This window comes from Protobothrops mucrosquamatus, unplaced genomic scaffold (assembly GCF_001527695.2).
Source record: "Protobothrops mucrosquamatus isolate PMUCROS unplaced genomic scaffold, P.Mucros_1.0 scaffold775, whole genome shotgun sequence".
Classification (NCBI taxonomy): domain Eukaryota; kingdom Metazoa; phylum Chordata; class Lepidosauria; order Squamata; family Viperidae; genus Protobothrops; species Protobothrops mucrosquamatus.
In genome coordinates this window covers 44,109-58,619 of record NW_015387043.1, presented here as the reverse complement: position 1 = coordinate 58,619, position 14,511 = coordinate 44,109, and the positions used below count along the sequence as shown (strand labels likewise).

Genomic DNA, 14,511 nt, shown 5'->3' with positions numbered 1-14,511 from the left:
TATACAATATGTCAGTATTTATATTACTGTGCATTGGAGTTACGATATTTTAGAGTGAATGAAGAATTGGCCTGAGTGTAAAGGAAAAGCTGATAACAACTACTTAATTCACATGTAAAAATATGTCAGCCTGAAGTACCCCAGTTTAAAAATCAGTCTCTTAAACACCATGCAGATAATACATTTTATAGGCTTTAGACACACGTGCACTCAATACACATATCTTTCCATATGCCAAGAACGTGAATTTTATTACAGCTAATAAAAACTATTTTCTTTTCCTGTTGCTTTCTCATATCTGCCCAGAGTGTGCCTCTGAAAAAAGCTTATCATTATAATGCTTTTTATTACTGCCACCAGCTTCCTTGGGCTGGTGGCTTAGAAACTGGGGTTAATAATATTGCCAGGCCTATTGCCGACAAGGAGACCTCAGATAGTACATTTTTCTAATACCTTGGCATCTGAGGGTCAGTACCAAGAAGAGGTTCTATTTTCATTAAATCTATAAAGAGCCAGTTTGGTGTAGTGGTTAAGACATCTGGCTAGAAACCAGTAGATCATGAATTCTAGTCCTGTCTTAGGCACAAAGCCTGCTGAGTGATCTTGGTCCAGTCATATCCTCTCAGCCCTGGAAGCAGGCAATGGCAAACCACTTCTGAAAAATCTTACCAAGAAAACTGCAAGGAGTTGTCCAGGCATTCTCCGAGAATCAGACACAATTGAACACAAATGAAAAAAAAATATCCAAGAAGATACTCTGTTTCTAGTAATACTATAGAGTTGGATAATCTATAACTAAGCTTCCTTGACGGTGCATACATAGAGTCATAGCTGCTCACAAATAAGGAGCAAAAGGACAATTTTCTGATGGTCATCAGAAAATTGTAAGTAACCAACTCCTTCTAGAGCTGAAGGTCTTAGGCAATATTTCTATAGGCCTTGGTATGTTGGTGAGAAACACAAACAGGGAGATGCTGTTGCATTTGCTTCGTATCACTGAGTTCCAAGAGTCACCAGGCTGACCTTTATGTGTGCAGTCTAGTGGCTCCAATAGCTATTTAACTTGATTCATCAAAGTTTTCTCAGGGCATTTGGATGTTTTCAGAGATTCTGTTCCTAAGAAGCACATTAAAGGATGCAAAGTTCACATGAGAGAGGGGAAAAAGTTCCAGGAGGGGCAGGTTTCCTGTAATGTGATCCTCTACAAAAAATTAACTTCTTCTATACCTGCAGTACATGTGAATAAAAAAATGTAAAGGGAGCTGGACTCATCCGTCTTGAGGTTTGTCACTAAAGCAGCGTTATTTGTTAATACGGGACATAGTTTAATTCATAACAAATAAACCATGTATCTGGAAATGTGATTAATAAGATGTTCCTCCGGTGCATTCCCATATAATAACATGTTATATTTACTTCATTTAATAGCCTAGGCAATAAAGAAAAATTCCATTTGCTGACTCACATGAAAACGACATGATGTGGAAGATTGCTAGGATATTTGTGCTTTTTTTATACCTGCCTTCTGACTCAGCCTTCTTTCGGAATAGATTGAGGCTGTTCCGTAAATATTCAACTATTTCCATCTCTGCCCCCATGTGAGATAGTCAATCTGGTCCCTTGATCATGGGTGGAAAGTCTTTTTATTGCCCCTCTGGCATGTAACCAGACACAGCTAAGCAATCTTATGCAGCTATCTGTTTTTTTTTCATGGATAGCTTTAGGGAAGCCTTCTCAAGGCATATTTCTAGTCCTTTTAGTTACTGGAGAAGTTTCAATATATGCCATGTAATTGCTGATCATGTCTTGAGGCATCCCCATTTTCATGAACCATCAGTCGGGAGGACACTGAAACTATTTTTGAGGACACCCACCTTCTTGACAATCCTCTCTCTTCGCCCAAACAAGGAACTTTTCACTTTTTATAATCACATGATATTTGTTTAGTTTGTTTGACTGTTTTTATGGTTTTTGGATTTAATTCTTTTAAGAGTGAAAGGAATCATAAAGATTCCTGATTGTGTTGGAAAAGGAATATCCCCTGCATATGAACTAACACAGAACTGTAGAGAGGCATCTTAATCAGCCTCATGAATAGCTGTTTACTTGGTTGAATCCTAAATAAATGAGTTTTCTCTATATAACACTTATCCCCAAACATTCACTATCTTTATATAGTACAGTGGTTCTCAACCTTTTTAATGCCGTGACCCCAACCAATCGTAAGTCGAGGACTAAACCGGTCATAAGTCGAGGACTAAACCTGTCGTAGGTCAAGGACTACCCAACTGGTCGTAAGTCGAGGACTTTCCCTGCCCGGGAGCGCCGCACATGCGTGGTTCCGCCCCCTGTGCTGGCCAAGGCGTAGCTGGCAAGCGACAGAGACGGAGCAGGCCGACCACCAGCTGGCCCAGCCCAAGGGAGGTAAGGCACCCGCTGGAAAAGGGGAAAAAAATAGCGGACAAAAAAAATGGCGGACAAAAAAATGGCGGACAGCCTTGCTTGGCAACCCCCATGAAATGGTCGATCGACCCCAAATGGGGTCCCGACCCACAGGTTGAGAACCACTGATATAGTACTTTTCTTTCCTTCACTTTGCAAAAAGAACGCAAGGTTGAACCAAATACTTTACTCTGAATTGATTTCAACAATGTTAAAAAATACCAGTGGGCTAGTTGAACATGCTGGCTCAGGAATTCTGGGAGTTGGAAGTCCACAAGCTATAAAAGGGCTATAGTTCCCACCTCTGCTCTATATGATCAAATCTATATAATCCATTAGAAAAGATGTCATTTTTGCATTAGGCTATCCAGAAACATACGGTGACGTTGTTTGACTGGGGACAACATAGTCCATTCCCTTGGCATTCTTTTCTTGACTTGTTGCTCTCTTTATAGGTTTCCAGTTCTGCAGGCCTCATTAGATTAGAGGACTCTTCCTCAGGTTGGACTTCAGACATCAGTTTAATAACGATGGGAGAAAATGCTTGCAATTGCAGCTGCACTGTTCCTAAGCAATAGTTTGGAAACAGTTTTATTGACTGCTGATCAGTTTCTCAACACAGTTCAAGGCTGTGCCCACTTGCCTTTTAAAAAAAAACCCTGATTTCTTAGGTACTACCCCATGTCTGTCTTCCACATAAGCCTTCCCATGCCTGAAATTTATGGCTCATTTACCCCTGGCTTCTGAAACTGGACAGGTGGCAACTGGTAAGAGATCCATGTGGCTGGGCTGCTTCCCTCATATACTATTATTATACATATATAATGTAAAATAATAATACCTGCTGCAAAAAGTGCCAGAGGAGGAAGTAAGGAGGATTAATTGTGGCAGGTGCAAGAGCCTGGCACAATCCCAGTCCTGGCTGACTTGACAAGCCAAGTTTGTCTTGGCTCCTTCTGGTCTCAGGGTTGTTTTAGCTGCCTGACTGATACAGTCAGAAGGGTGTATTTAAATCAGACCAACTTGAATCAGCTGCAAAGTCATGTTCATGCTATTCTTTCCTAGCACATTGATCAAGAAGAGGCCCAAGATTTCCCTGCTCACCCTGGCATTGGTCTTGCATTTGGTATGTAGCTGATAGTGACCATTGGGAATGTTGCTTTCCGAGATGTGAAGCTCTTAACCAAAATGCTTAGGCCATTTGGTGTGTCTGAGTCTTCTGCCCAGCTCAGCAAATGAATTTAATTTCCTTAGTCACCTGGTCAGCTGAATGACAGCGTCTGTTAAAAGAAGGGCCATGCGTTCTTAATGCAACAGGATAAGGCTGATAGGGCAGCTTGAATTGGTTTTAACTTTCTTACCTGTTTAGGGGTCTCTTTCTCAAGGAAGACTTCCTGTTATGGAGGACATTGCTGCAGAGAAGGGAGAATAAAACTCTTGGTCCTGTGAGACTCCTGCCTTGCCTGAGGCCAAGTGGATATTTTTGAAGGGTGTGGGGGAACTTTTTATAGACTGGAATGTACATGGAGCAATGAGCTGCATTTGAGCATGCATGTTAGTCTTTAATGAGCTGTGATATTTTAGGTGGTAGTGGGAATTGTCAAAGAGATGGTGGAGTTCAGAACAAATCTTCATTTGCTATGTATATTGCATTTTTTTAAAAAATTGGCCTTCTGAAATAAGATGACCTTATATATTACATTATGGCTCCCAGACTTCTCTGCTATTTATGTAGTCCTAGCAGAAGTGGCCTTTATGTGATGCCAAAGCCCTAAGGTACTGTTACATTTAAGTAGCTGAATGGCACAACTCTGAATTCCCATGTGAATATATGGAGACATGAGAGTGATGGGTAGGATGTGCAAAACACTGGAACAGTGAGGGAGAATTAGTATCATTTTTAATTTTAAAATGATTGCTGTTATCTGTTAGAGTTAAATGTATTCTATGTAAACATCTATGTATTCCTCCTATGCAAAAATATCATTTGCTCCCTTCCTACAGTACATGTATGAATGCACACTCACACCTCCTTCCCCTCATTTTCAAAGAGTCTCAAGCTGACTCTGCATTATTTCAGATCTTTTCACCATTGGGAACACTGGTCTATAGGTAATTAATACCCTTCTTGGCATTAAATAGATGCCTTCTTCAGATGGTATTGGTAATACTCATAAATGAAGCTTCTCTAGAAAAGACGCGAGGTTGTCTCATTTGTGTTCCTTGGATAGTTGGCCTATATTGTAAAATTAGGGCTAGTCTATTTAGGGAGCAATGAAGGACTTTGTTCTTTCAACCTGTCGTTGAATTGCCATATTATAATTCATGTACATTTCTTTCTTTGGGTTTTTTTTTTCCAGGAGCATCAAAGTTTGCAAACATTTTGTGCTGCAAAGAAACTAGAGTGATGTCAGCGGAGGATGATACCGGCGGAGAGGCTCCCGGTGGCAGTTTCTGGGAGGTAAGAGCAGAGTAAATGAGAGGTAGGGTCCTGCTTCCACAAGAGTTGGGGAGAATCCTAGTAGAAGAACTAATGTCTCCTGGTCTGCATTCCTCTTGAAGAAATTGAAGGCAGCAGCAGCAGGCCTAGAGCAGGTGATTCAGATGCCATTTTGAATGGTACCATTTTATGATCGTGCCATTTTTAGTGCTTAATAATAATACAGTTTGACATTTGTGACTGTGATACACAAGCTGCCTATCTCTGCTTACGACACTTGGAAATAATTCTACAGCTCACAAGCATTGCCCGTTGTGTGGGGGAGTCTGATGCATTCTTCTGACTCTTAAGATAAATCTCAGATGAGGGCAAGTGTAACTGATGCTGTGGTCTAATTTCAGCCTGGCAATTACAAGAGGACAGTGAAGCGGGTGGATGATGGAAACCGGTTGTGCAATGACCTTGTCTCCTGCTTCCATGAGAGAGCCAAAATTGAGAAGAGCTACGCTCAACAGCTAACAGATTGGTCCCGCAAATGGAGGACGTCTGTAGAAAAAGGTATTATAGAAGGAGAATGTGGCCCAACAATGAAACCAAAATTAAAATATTCAATGTTAAACAATAAACATAGATAAGAACTAAAGGAAGGAAGATCAGAACAGAGGAAATACTGGATATAACATAACCAGGGTGCAGGCTTCTTTTCACCAGAGGAACCCCAGGCTTATTGGAAAAAACAGGTTTAAAGAGTTCTCTGGAAGGTCAGAAGGGTTGGGGCCCTCCTCAAGAGGGATGATGGTCTAGTTGGGGAGGGGGGGCTGCCACAGCAGAAAACGCTTGTCTCCTAGGTTCTATCAGGTGAGACTCCCTAGTGGATGGGACATGCAGCATGCCCTTCCTGCTTTTCTAGAAAGAATTGATCTTTCATGGATAAATCTTTCCAATTGTCCTCTGAGAAGTAACTTTGTTAAACCAAGGAAAGCTATGAAGCATTTTAGTTTTAAGATAAACACCTCACAAAATCTGCAGGATGAATTTGGAGGAGCTGATACTGCTACTTCTATGAAAATGGTTGATGGCTTTTTGCTACTGGCTTTTGAATAGGCAACTGAAGTTTAACTTAAATAAGAAGCCAAGAGCCCATCAAGTTTGAAATCTGTGAGTGATAATCAGTGGACAGACAGTAAAGTGACTTTATACAGGTTGGCAGGTTGCCAGTACAAATAATATAATTTTGATCAGGTTGATACGTAGTAGATATTCCTGTTTGTGGGAGTTAGATCTTTATGGAATAGAAATTAAACAAGACATTGTTAACATATTCTACATTTATTTGTGTTTTAGATCTATATCTGTGTTTCCTCTAGCAGCTTAAAATGGTGCATATTGTATTCTCTTCTGCAATTTTAACTCCATTATGTACATTGACACTCAGACACTTGAGTATGCTGGTTTACATATACACCCATACACATCCACACAGCTTTCACTCCATGGACATTATCTGCTTTAAACATTGTAGGATACATGTTTTAATAACAGATGAAGTTTGGCTTCAGAACCTACTTCCTTTATATTTGGTATTGTTATATCTTTATACTGTTTTTCTTGATTCCTAGGACCTCAATATGGCACTTTGGAAAAAGCCTGGCATGCATTTCTGACTGCTGCAGACAAACTTAGCGAGATCCATCTAGAAGTACGGAATCGTCTAGCTGGTGAAGACTCAAACAAGATCAAGGCTTGGCAGAAGGAAGTCTTTCATAAGCAGTTGATCGGTGGCTTTAGAGAGACAAAGGAAGTTGAGGATGGATTTCGCAAGGCCCAGAAGCCCTGGGTGAAAAAGTTAAAGGAGGTGAGTTGGATGTGCAACCTGAAGATGGGTGGAGGGAAAATTGGGAGATTTACCATCTTTAGGATCCTGAAAAATATAAGGAGTTGATTCAGTCCACTGTAAATGTTTGGCCCTACATTGCTGGACCTAATTCAGTTAAGTTGTGGCAGAGGTCAGTGTAATATTTGGTGGAAAACAGCATACAAAATGGCACAGATTACGGAAAAGTGTCTCATGAAAAATAATGCAAATTCCCTAGCCCTTTTAAAAAGAATGTCACACAATTCTACCTAAATTTGACAGGACAGATGTGTGATATAGACTACTGTGCACATTCCTAGGGAGGCATTGCTAAAATGTAATCTGATTTTGAAATTGGCCAAATGGATATGTCTAGTCTTTGGCCCTGTGGGAAAAGAAAGGAATTATCAAATGGCAGTTAACGTTTTCTGCTGCTTGTTAAATAATGTTATTTGTCACCACATGCTGAAACTAACTCTGCTGAAATGACCGATGTAATATTTAATGTATCTGTGGGAAGGTGGAAAGTTCCAAAAAGAATTACCATGCTGCTCGAAAAGAGGAGAAAACTGCACAGACACGAGAGAATCATGCCAAAGCAGATGCTTCCACATCCCAGGAGCAGCTCCGCAAACTGCAAGAACGAGTGGAGAAATGTTCACAAGAAGCGGAGAAGGTAGGTTGTGCTTAGTTGAGAAAGTCTTTAATCCGAAATTGGGAGTATAGATTCTGCAGAGAATTCCATGGCTAGAGAGAAAGTAGCCCACCCCTATGATGTTTAGGGTTTAGATTTTTTGGGGAGGTTCTGTTGTTGGCTATGGGAAAATCTTTATAAAGATTAAAGAGAAATGGTTGAAGGCTCCATTGTGAGGAGCATCTAGGTCAGGGCTTTTCAATCTTTTCATCCATTGTACCACTTTTAGGATATGGCAACATCTGAGTACCACCAGTCGCCTAGCAAGGTGTCAAAAACTTGATGACCCCCCCCCAAAATGAAAAAAGTGATAAAGTACAGGTAGTCCTCGACTTACAACAGTTCACTTAGTGACTGTTTGAAATCACAATGGCACTGAAAAAAGTGCCCCCCAAGCCACAGCCGAGCAAGACACCTGCCTGCCCACCCGGTGGCGCTCTTCCTTCTGTCTGAGTTTTCATTGTTGTGAGCATTTCTGTTGGGGATTGGCAGCGGGGGTGGGGGGGTGTTTGATTTTTATTCCCTCTGCCTGCTGGGTGGTTGCAGCAGGTTTTGGTCACTTCACATGACCCTGGGACACTGTGACCGTCATAAATATGAATCAGTTGCCAAGAATCTGAATGTAAATCACAAGACCCTGGAGATGCTGCAACATTCCAGCTGATCAGTGCTTCTGGGCTCAGCAGAAGCGCCAGGATCAATGCTGCTTTCCAGCTGATTGGTGCTTCTTCAGGGCTCAGTAGAAGCACCAGGATCAGCGCCAAGCTCCAGCTGGAGCCTGGCGCTTCCACTGAGCCCTGACAGTTCTGAAGAAGCGCCGATCAGCTGGAAAGCAGCACTGATCCTGGCGCTTCCGCTGAGCCCTGACAGCCCTGCAGCTCCAGCCATCTCTCACTCTGGCTTGTGCGGTGCTGCCACCGGTTCAGCTCATTTCCCTCCCCCGCTACCACTTTTCTAGGATGGTCGTGTACCACCTGCCAGGTGCCAATGTACCACAGGTGGTACCCGTACCACTGGTTGAAAAGCCCTGATCTAGGTTACCCCTAAAGTAAGTGGAAGATTAGAATCGATCTTTTGTATAAAGCAAAGCCGGAAAGACAAAACACTCTGTTATAAAACTGCCAGAGCAACCTGTGAGAAAATGTTAAAATGCTAAATGGGTTCAGTCTGAGTCTTTGGTATTTCTTCCTAGAACACAAAAGAACAAACAGTTCTGATTTAGTTTAGTTAGATTTCTAAAGTTTTATAAGTGTAGGAAACTTTCCAGTTCTTTTGCTTGCATTTTGTAAGCAAATTATAATAAACCCCAGTGGAGTAGTGGTTAGAATAAGTCTGCCCACAGTCTGGAGTTCAATCCTGACGGGGCTTAAGGTTGACCTTCTGAGGTCAGTAAAATGAGGACCCAGATTGTTGGAGGCAATATTCCAGTCTTGAAAATCTCCCAGAGAGTGCTGTAAAGCACTGTGGGGAGTATACAAGTGCTATTTCTATTTTGTTGGATTCCCTCTAGAGCAAGGATCATTATGAGAAGATGCTGGAGGAGTTAAACCGCTACAATCCTCGCTACATGGAGGACATGGAGCAGATGTTTGAAGGCTGCCAGGAAGCAGAGTGCAGACGTCTGTGTTTTTTCAAAGAGATGTTCTTGGATATGCACAACCATCTGAACTTGTCTGTCAATGACAGGTGAGAAATTGAAGGCACATGCAGTGAGTCCTTCTATGCCCTTGATAACACTCTGTGGGGTAGGAAAGGTTTTGGAGGAAGATCATTCTTAAAAGGTCATATTTCTCTGCACTAGCAACAGTTATTCCAATTTTTTCATAACCTCTTTTTCCTCACACTGAACTCTTCTGTAAAAAAAAGTTGTGTGATTGATGTCCGTATCTTCTAATTGCAGGTTCCATGCACTTTATCGAGATTTGCATCAGGGAATAATGGCAGCAGATGACCAAGAGGATCTGAAGTGGTGGCGCAGTACCCATGGACCAGGCATGGCTATGAACTGGCCTCAGTTTGAGGTAGACTATCAATTGTCTAAGAGGAAGTTATCACAGAGCTTGTCCTTGATTAATTTCAGTTACACTTTTATCATCCTATGGAAAACCTTTTAAAGAATAAAATATTTAGAGCAGTAGAAGGAGACAGAACCTAGACTTGTCAGCTAGAAATGCCAGGGATTGAATGCGAGACATTTTTCATGCAAGGCATATGCTTTTGAATAAGCAGCAGTCCCTTCCCTCCCCATAAAACATAGCACTTAATCTGAAGTTCCCTCTCCCCATAGAGGGGGATATGAAGGTACCACATTCTAAGTTTATTCCAAAGGGAGGAAAAAGAGACTTGTTACACACAAAGGTCACATTCCATGTCTTCTTTGACTTGTGCCACTTTTGGCGATGCGGGACAGGCAAGAGGGCCAAGAAGGTAAGAATTGGGAAAGTACTTTAGTCAGCTATGTTCAATATTCAGAAAGCATTCAAGGACTATTCTTCCCCACTGCCAGGAATGGTCTCTGGAAGCACAGCGGGCAATCGTCAAGGAGAAAAGTGGCAAAAGTGGTGAAGATGTCACTCTGACCAGCATTGTGCCTGCAGGAGATGGTGTGAAAGAGACCCCTCCAGCAACCAAACAGAGGTAACAATTGCAACTGTTGCATCCAGCTCTTGAGTAGGGAACCCAGTATCATTTATTTCTCAGAAGCAGAGTACACATTTTTAACAGCTTATATTTTTTAAATCCTTCTTAATCGAATCCATATTTTCTAAGGTCATTTCTGCACCAATGTTGCAGTAAATTCTTAGCCCAGCATAGTAATATGGAACCTGTTGCTCTTAGGAATTTCCAGCAATGAAAAATTGTGGGTTCAGTCCAGCAAGACTAGAAAGCAACGGTTGAACTAATGGATTGAAGGGTGAATTTGCATGGAATGCCTTTGTCTTGCTTGATGAGTTGAAAGAATGAAAATCTCTTTGAGATGATCTCTGAATGAAGATTTTAGCAGAATTTTTATTCCACCTATTGCTGAATCTAGGAAAAAAAATTCTCCAGCTGAATGTCAGTAGCACTGGATTCTTAGATTGTTCTTTTCTTGGAGCAGTTCATCTTGTATAGAAAAGACAACCAAACAATACCTATTAGACTTGCACTAAAGTTGATAGGTGACAGACATTCTAGGATTCACAGTTGGGTTGTGTACATCTAAAATCTGATCAGAGAATACACCAAACATGCTACTGGTACATGTTTACAAAACTGAGTGTTGGTACAATTTTACATACTGGAGAAGTTCTTAGAAAAGATTGTGTACTTCCATCTGGTAGTTTTGTACCAAAGTCTGCTTTCTTAATTGCATATTCCTGGAAGAAGAGGATTATGGCACGGTCTTATCTCTTTTCCAGTTTAAAGGGCTTATTTGCAAATCCACAGGTTTTCACATCGAGAGGAACAAAACAGCCACTTCTATGACAACCTGAGAGCTTCAGCCTGTATGAAGTTAGTATGAAACTAAGACTTTTAAGGATCCCTGTCTCACTTTTTTTTCTGATGTAGCTTTATTGTTAAGCAGTTGAGCCCAGTGCACACTCTTCTTTCTTGCAAATGAGAATGTCCACCATCGCAACAATTATGTGGTTGCCCTCCAGTTAAAGTCAGATGTGTAGGCATTACAATTCCCAATGCTTACTGGCAATTCTGGGAGCTGTAAATGAGGAGAATGTCCAAATAAGAAAGCCTGACGCTAATTTTCAGAATTGGTCATCATGGTTATTGGAAAGGAGCTGTTGCTGATGATCTGCCATTCTCTTCTCTACCTTAGTAACTTCCACAGTATCTCTGCCTTTCGTCTTGTGACATCTGCCTCTTTATTCTCATTCTAGAACACTGCATGATCTGGGGAGAGATACTTTCAAAAAGTGAATTTTAACTTACCTTTTGTTTCCTACTCATTTTACCCACTCTCCCTTTCTTTGCACAGTGGCGGGAAAGAAGAAATCTCAGAGTGGTCAGATGAGGATACTCCCAAGAAGTGCCTGGAGGTCAATGGGCATGAGGAAGATATAAAGGTACCAGGTGTGCGAGTGCGAGCACTGTATGATTACGCAGGACAAGAGGCTGATGAACTGAGCTTTAAAGCAGGTACAAATGCATTAACCTTCTAACATGCTTTCCATTGTGTTTGGGGCTGCTGGATGACACTTCACAGCAAGGAAGATCTAGATGGCCCGAAGACTCCGCTAAGTGGACATGAAAAAAAATAAAATTGAACTATAGGAGTTTGCTTAGAAACTGGGGAGGAAAGACATCAAAATTAAAAAACAGTTTACATGCTAGAAAGGATAGGCAATAAACAATTGAAATAAATGTCATTTTCAGGTTCTCTCAAACGACATAGGCTTGTTTTAAAGACATCTGAAACAATTATTGTTATTCCTGAGGCATCCTATATATATAGCTTGGTCATGTCCTTCGCTCTTGTGTTCCTTTCGGTGTTGATACCAAATGACCCATGTTTCTCTGTTATTCAAGAATGTTTTTCTTGCTCATAGCAGAAAAAATAGAAATAAAGAAATAAAAGCTCGGGCCTATTGCCGACATGAAAAATTGGACACAGACATCTTTGAGCAGCAGCTGGCAATGCCTGGAAACGAGTAGCCGTTAATATAACTGCACTGTATGGGACTATGTGCCTCACCCAAAGAAGAGACAGCCATTGTTACTCCCAGTGACAGGATAAGCTAAACATTATCCCACTTCTGCTTCTTTGCATTCCTGAGTAGTTATGAGTAATGCAATGGAAAGGTTACAGTACCATTCCTAAGGGCCACAGCTTTGCCACATCGTTAAACTCAAAAGTCTGTATGCTTAATCAATTCCGTGTTGGGTTTGATGATAAGTTCCCATTCAGAAATGAGTGTCAGCCTTTTTATACGAGGGCAGACTGAAGAGAGTGCCCATTGGGGCCATCTGAATGTTAGAAATATTGTATTTCTGCTTTATTTAAAGTTTTATTTTGCTGTTATGTGCTTTTCCCCTACTTTTTTGTATTAATTATTTTTCAAGTTGAAAACTGGAACTGCATGAATTGTGGGCATCTTGATGTTAACCTGATGTATTCATGAACTTGGGGAAAGAAGGGAAGAGATGGTGGCTAGGGAACAATCTGACAAGAGAAGCAGGAACACACAGTCACTTAATGGCCAGAGAAAGAAAATTAGGAACGACCCTCCCTAATGGATCAAGTAGTTAAAAGTAGAGGTGATAGGTTTGTATCTTCAGACTTTCAAGATTCTGTTAATGTAGCCTTACAATAAAGTAGAATTCATTCATCTTGTCATGTTTCCTGTCTGGTATACATAGTGAGAGGGGAAATGGAAAATAGGCAAAATTAGGTAAGTCCCCTGAATCCATCCACGATAATGTAAAGAAGAAGGAGAAACAGTAGTTAGCAATACAGAAAATAACACCTACTTTTGTGTTGGCTAGGAAAACAAAATGGCAGAACATTAAAAGTCCTGGCCATCCCACATTGAGTGGTATACTGTAAGGGCTAAAATCTGAACTAAGCAATATGGAGAGAAGATGGCTAAATTGTTTATGTGAAAAGAATTGAGCATGTGCTAGCATATTTGGAGGCAGATTCACTTGGGGAAAAGGTGGGCATTTGGCAGAATTGGAGCCCCCAAAGACCAGGTTCAGCTTTTCTTTATTTTCGCTCAAGGTCCTTTTCCTTTGGGCTGTTGACAGATTAGATACATAGTTCTTGCAGCGTCATTATTACACCACCTCCTATTTCATCTTCTTTCCCCCCCCCGCCTTCCTTGGGGCTTCCCGCATGCATGTAATTAGGCTGAGGGTCTACCTACTCACATACGCTGCTGTGCATGTGACTATCTGAACCACCGAAAAGAGGTCTTTGTTCGTTTAATGCTGATGTTTTCTCTTTGTCCAGGAGAAGAGCTCATGAAAATCAGCGAAGAGGATGAACAGGGATGGTGCAAAGGTCGGCTTCAGACCGGTCAGGTTGGACTGTATCCTGCTAACTATGTAGAAAAGGTCATTTTGTGATTGCTTCTTCCCTCCCATCACTGCAACCACCTGACAAAGTGTATTGTGTGATGAGTTTTTGCTGAGGTCCCAAATCACGGGCTTCCAACTTGCATACAAAAGAAACAAATGAAATAATCTGGACCTTTCCGGGGATATTCTTTTCTTGTAACCAGTGCTTCATTTTAAACATCTAGAAATATGCTGATTTTTTTTTTCTAATAAAGAAATATAACATTTTCTGAATTTCCGGTGTGCTGTAGAAGAATGAGAAGGAAAGCATTCTTTAAAGAGCAAAATATCTATTTGGGGTCGGTGGAGTAGAGAATTCAACATATTCATCCTTCTAGCTATTGTTTTAAAAGCAAATTGGAAGAATAATTTAAAATTACTACTCCTAGATCAAAATTATAGAACCATTTTAACTCTACTACTGGCACAAGCCATGCAAGCTATTATTCCCCACACCCCATATTAGGAAGTTAAATTTTGACCTAGTGTCATAGTTGAGGGATAAGTTATTCAAGCATAATTACATATGGTAAGATAGTGAATTCATTTTAAGCATTTTTTCTGAATTGTTTCAATTATAATTGCTTTTAAATATAAACACTGGGTCAAATAATACAGCATTTTCCTTAATGATTTCAAATATAATTTAAAATATGTAACCTACTTTAAATCCCTAACGAAATGCAGCAAATGATTTGAATATATTCATATTCAAACTTGACAATTTAGAAACATTTTAGTTAAACCAAATGAGCAAACTCTGATTGGATTATTTTTATATTGGGGCTGCAAAACCCCAGATAATTGTTGGATGATAACAAAGAGAAACAGATAACTCTCAAGTCACTAATTCTATCTACTGAGTGTCTGGATGTTTGTATCACAGATGTGGTTAGTCCTAATATTAAGGAAAAACTCAGCTTTTCTGCAAAAGCTTATTCCTAATATTCCGATTCAGTTTGCCATTCTGACTTTGGAATGGGACAACTTGTCATGCCCAACTCGCCATGGCCATCTCACCAT

The 14,511-nt window shown here is 40.7% G+C and overlaps 1 protein-coding gene across 3 annotated transcripts; it reads left to right on the top strand.

The window, feature by feature from the left end:
• The first annotated feature begins 3,515 nt into the window (after window positions 1–3,515).
• PACSIN3 (protein kinase C and casein kinase substrate in neurons 3) lies at window positions 3,516–13,711 on the top strand. 3 transcript variants are annotated; one of them, XM_015818650.1, is made up of 11 exons: window positions 3,516–3,568; window positions 4,803–4,903; window positions 5,284–5,440; window positions 6,502–6,737; window positions 7,258–7,413; window positions 8,942–9,117; window positions 9,332–9,452; window positions 9,938–10,068; window positions 10,861–10,926; window positions 11,408–11,495; window positions 13,382–13,711. In XM_015818650.1, the coding sequence occupies exons 2-11, from the start codon at window positions 4,850–4,852 to the stop codon at window positions 13,394–13,396; spliced, it is 1,200 nt and encodes a 399-aa protein (XP_015674136.1). In that variant the 5' UTR covers window positions 3,516–3,568; window positions 4,803–4,849; the 3' UTR covers window positions 13,397–13,711. The 3 variants fall into 3 exon arrangements, with proteins under 3 accessions (XP_015674136.1, XP_015674135.1, XP_015674134.1); XM_015818648.1 differs by having other exon boundaries at window positions 3,518–3,568; window positions 11,408–11,568; XM_015818649.1 differs by lacking the exon at window positions 10,861–10,926 and having other exon boundaries at window positions 11,408–11,568.
• The last annotated feature ends 800 nt before the right edge of the window (window positions 13,712–14,511 follow it).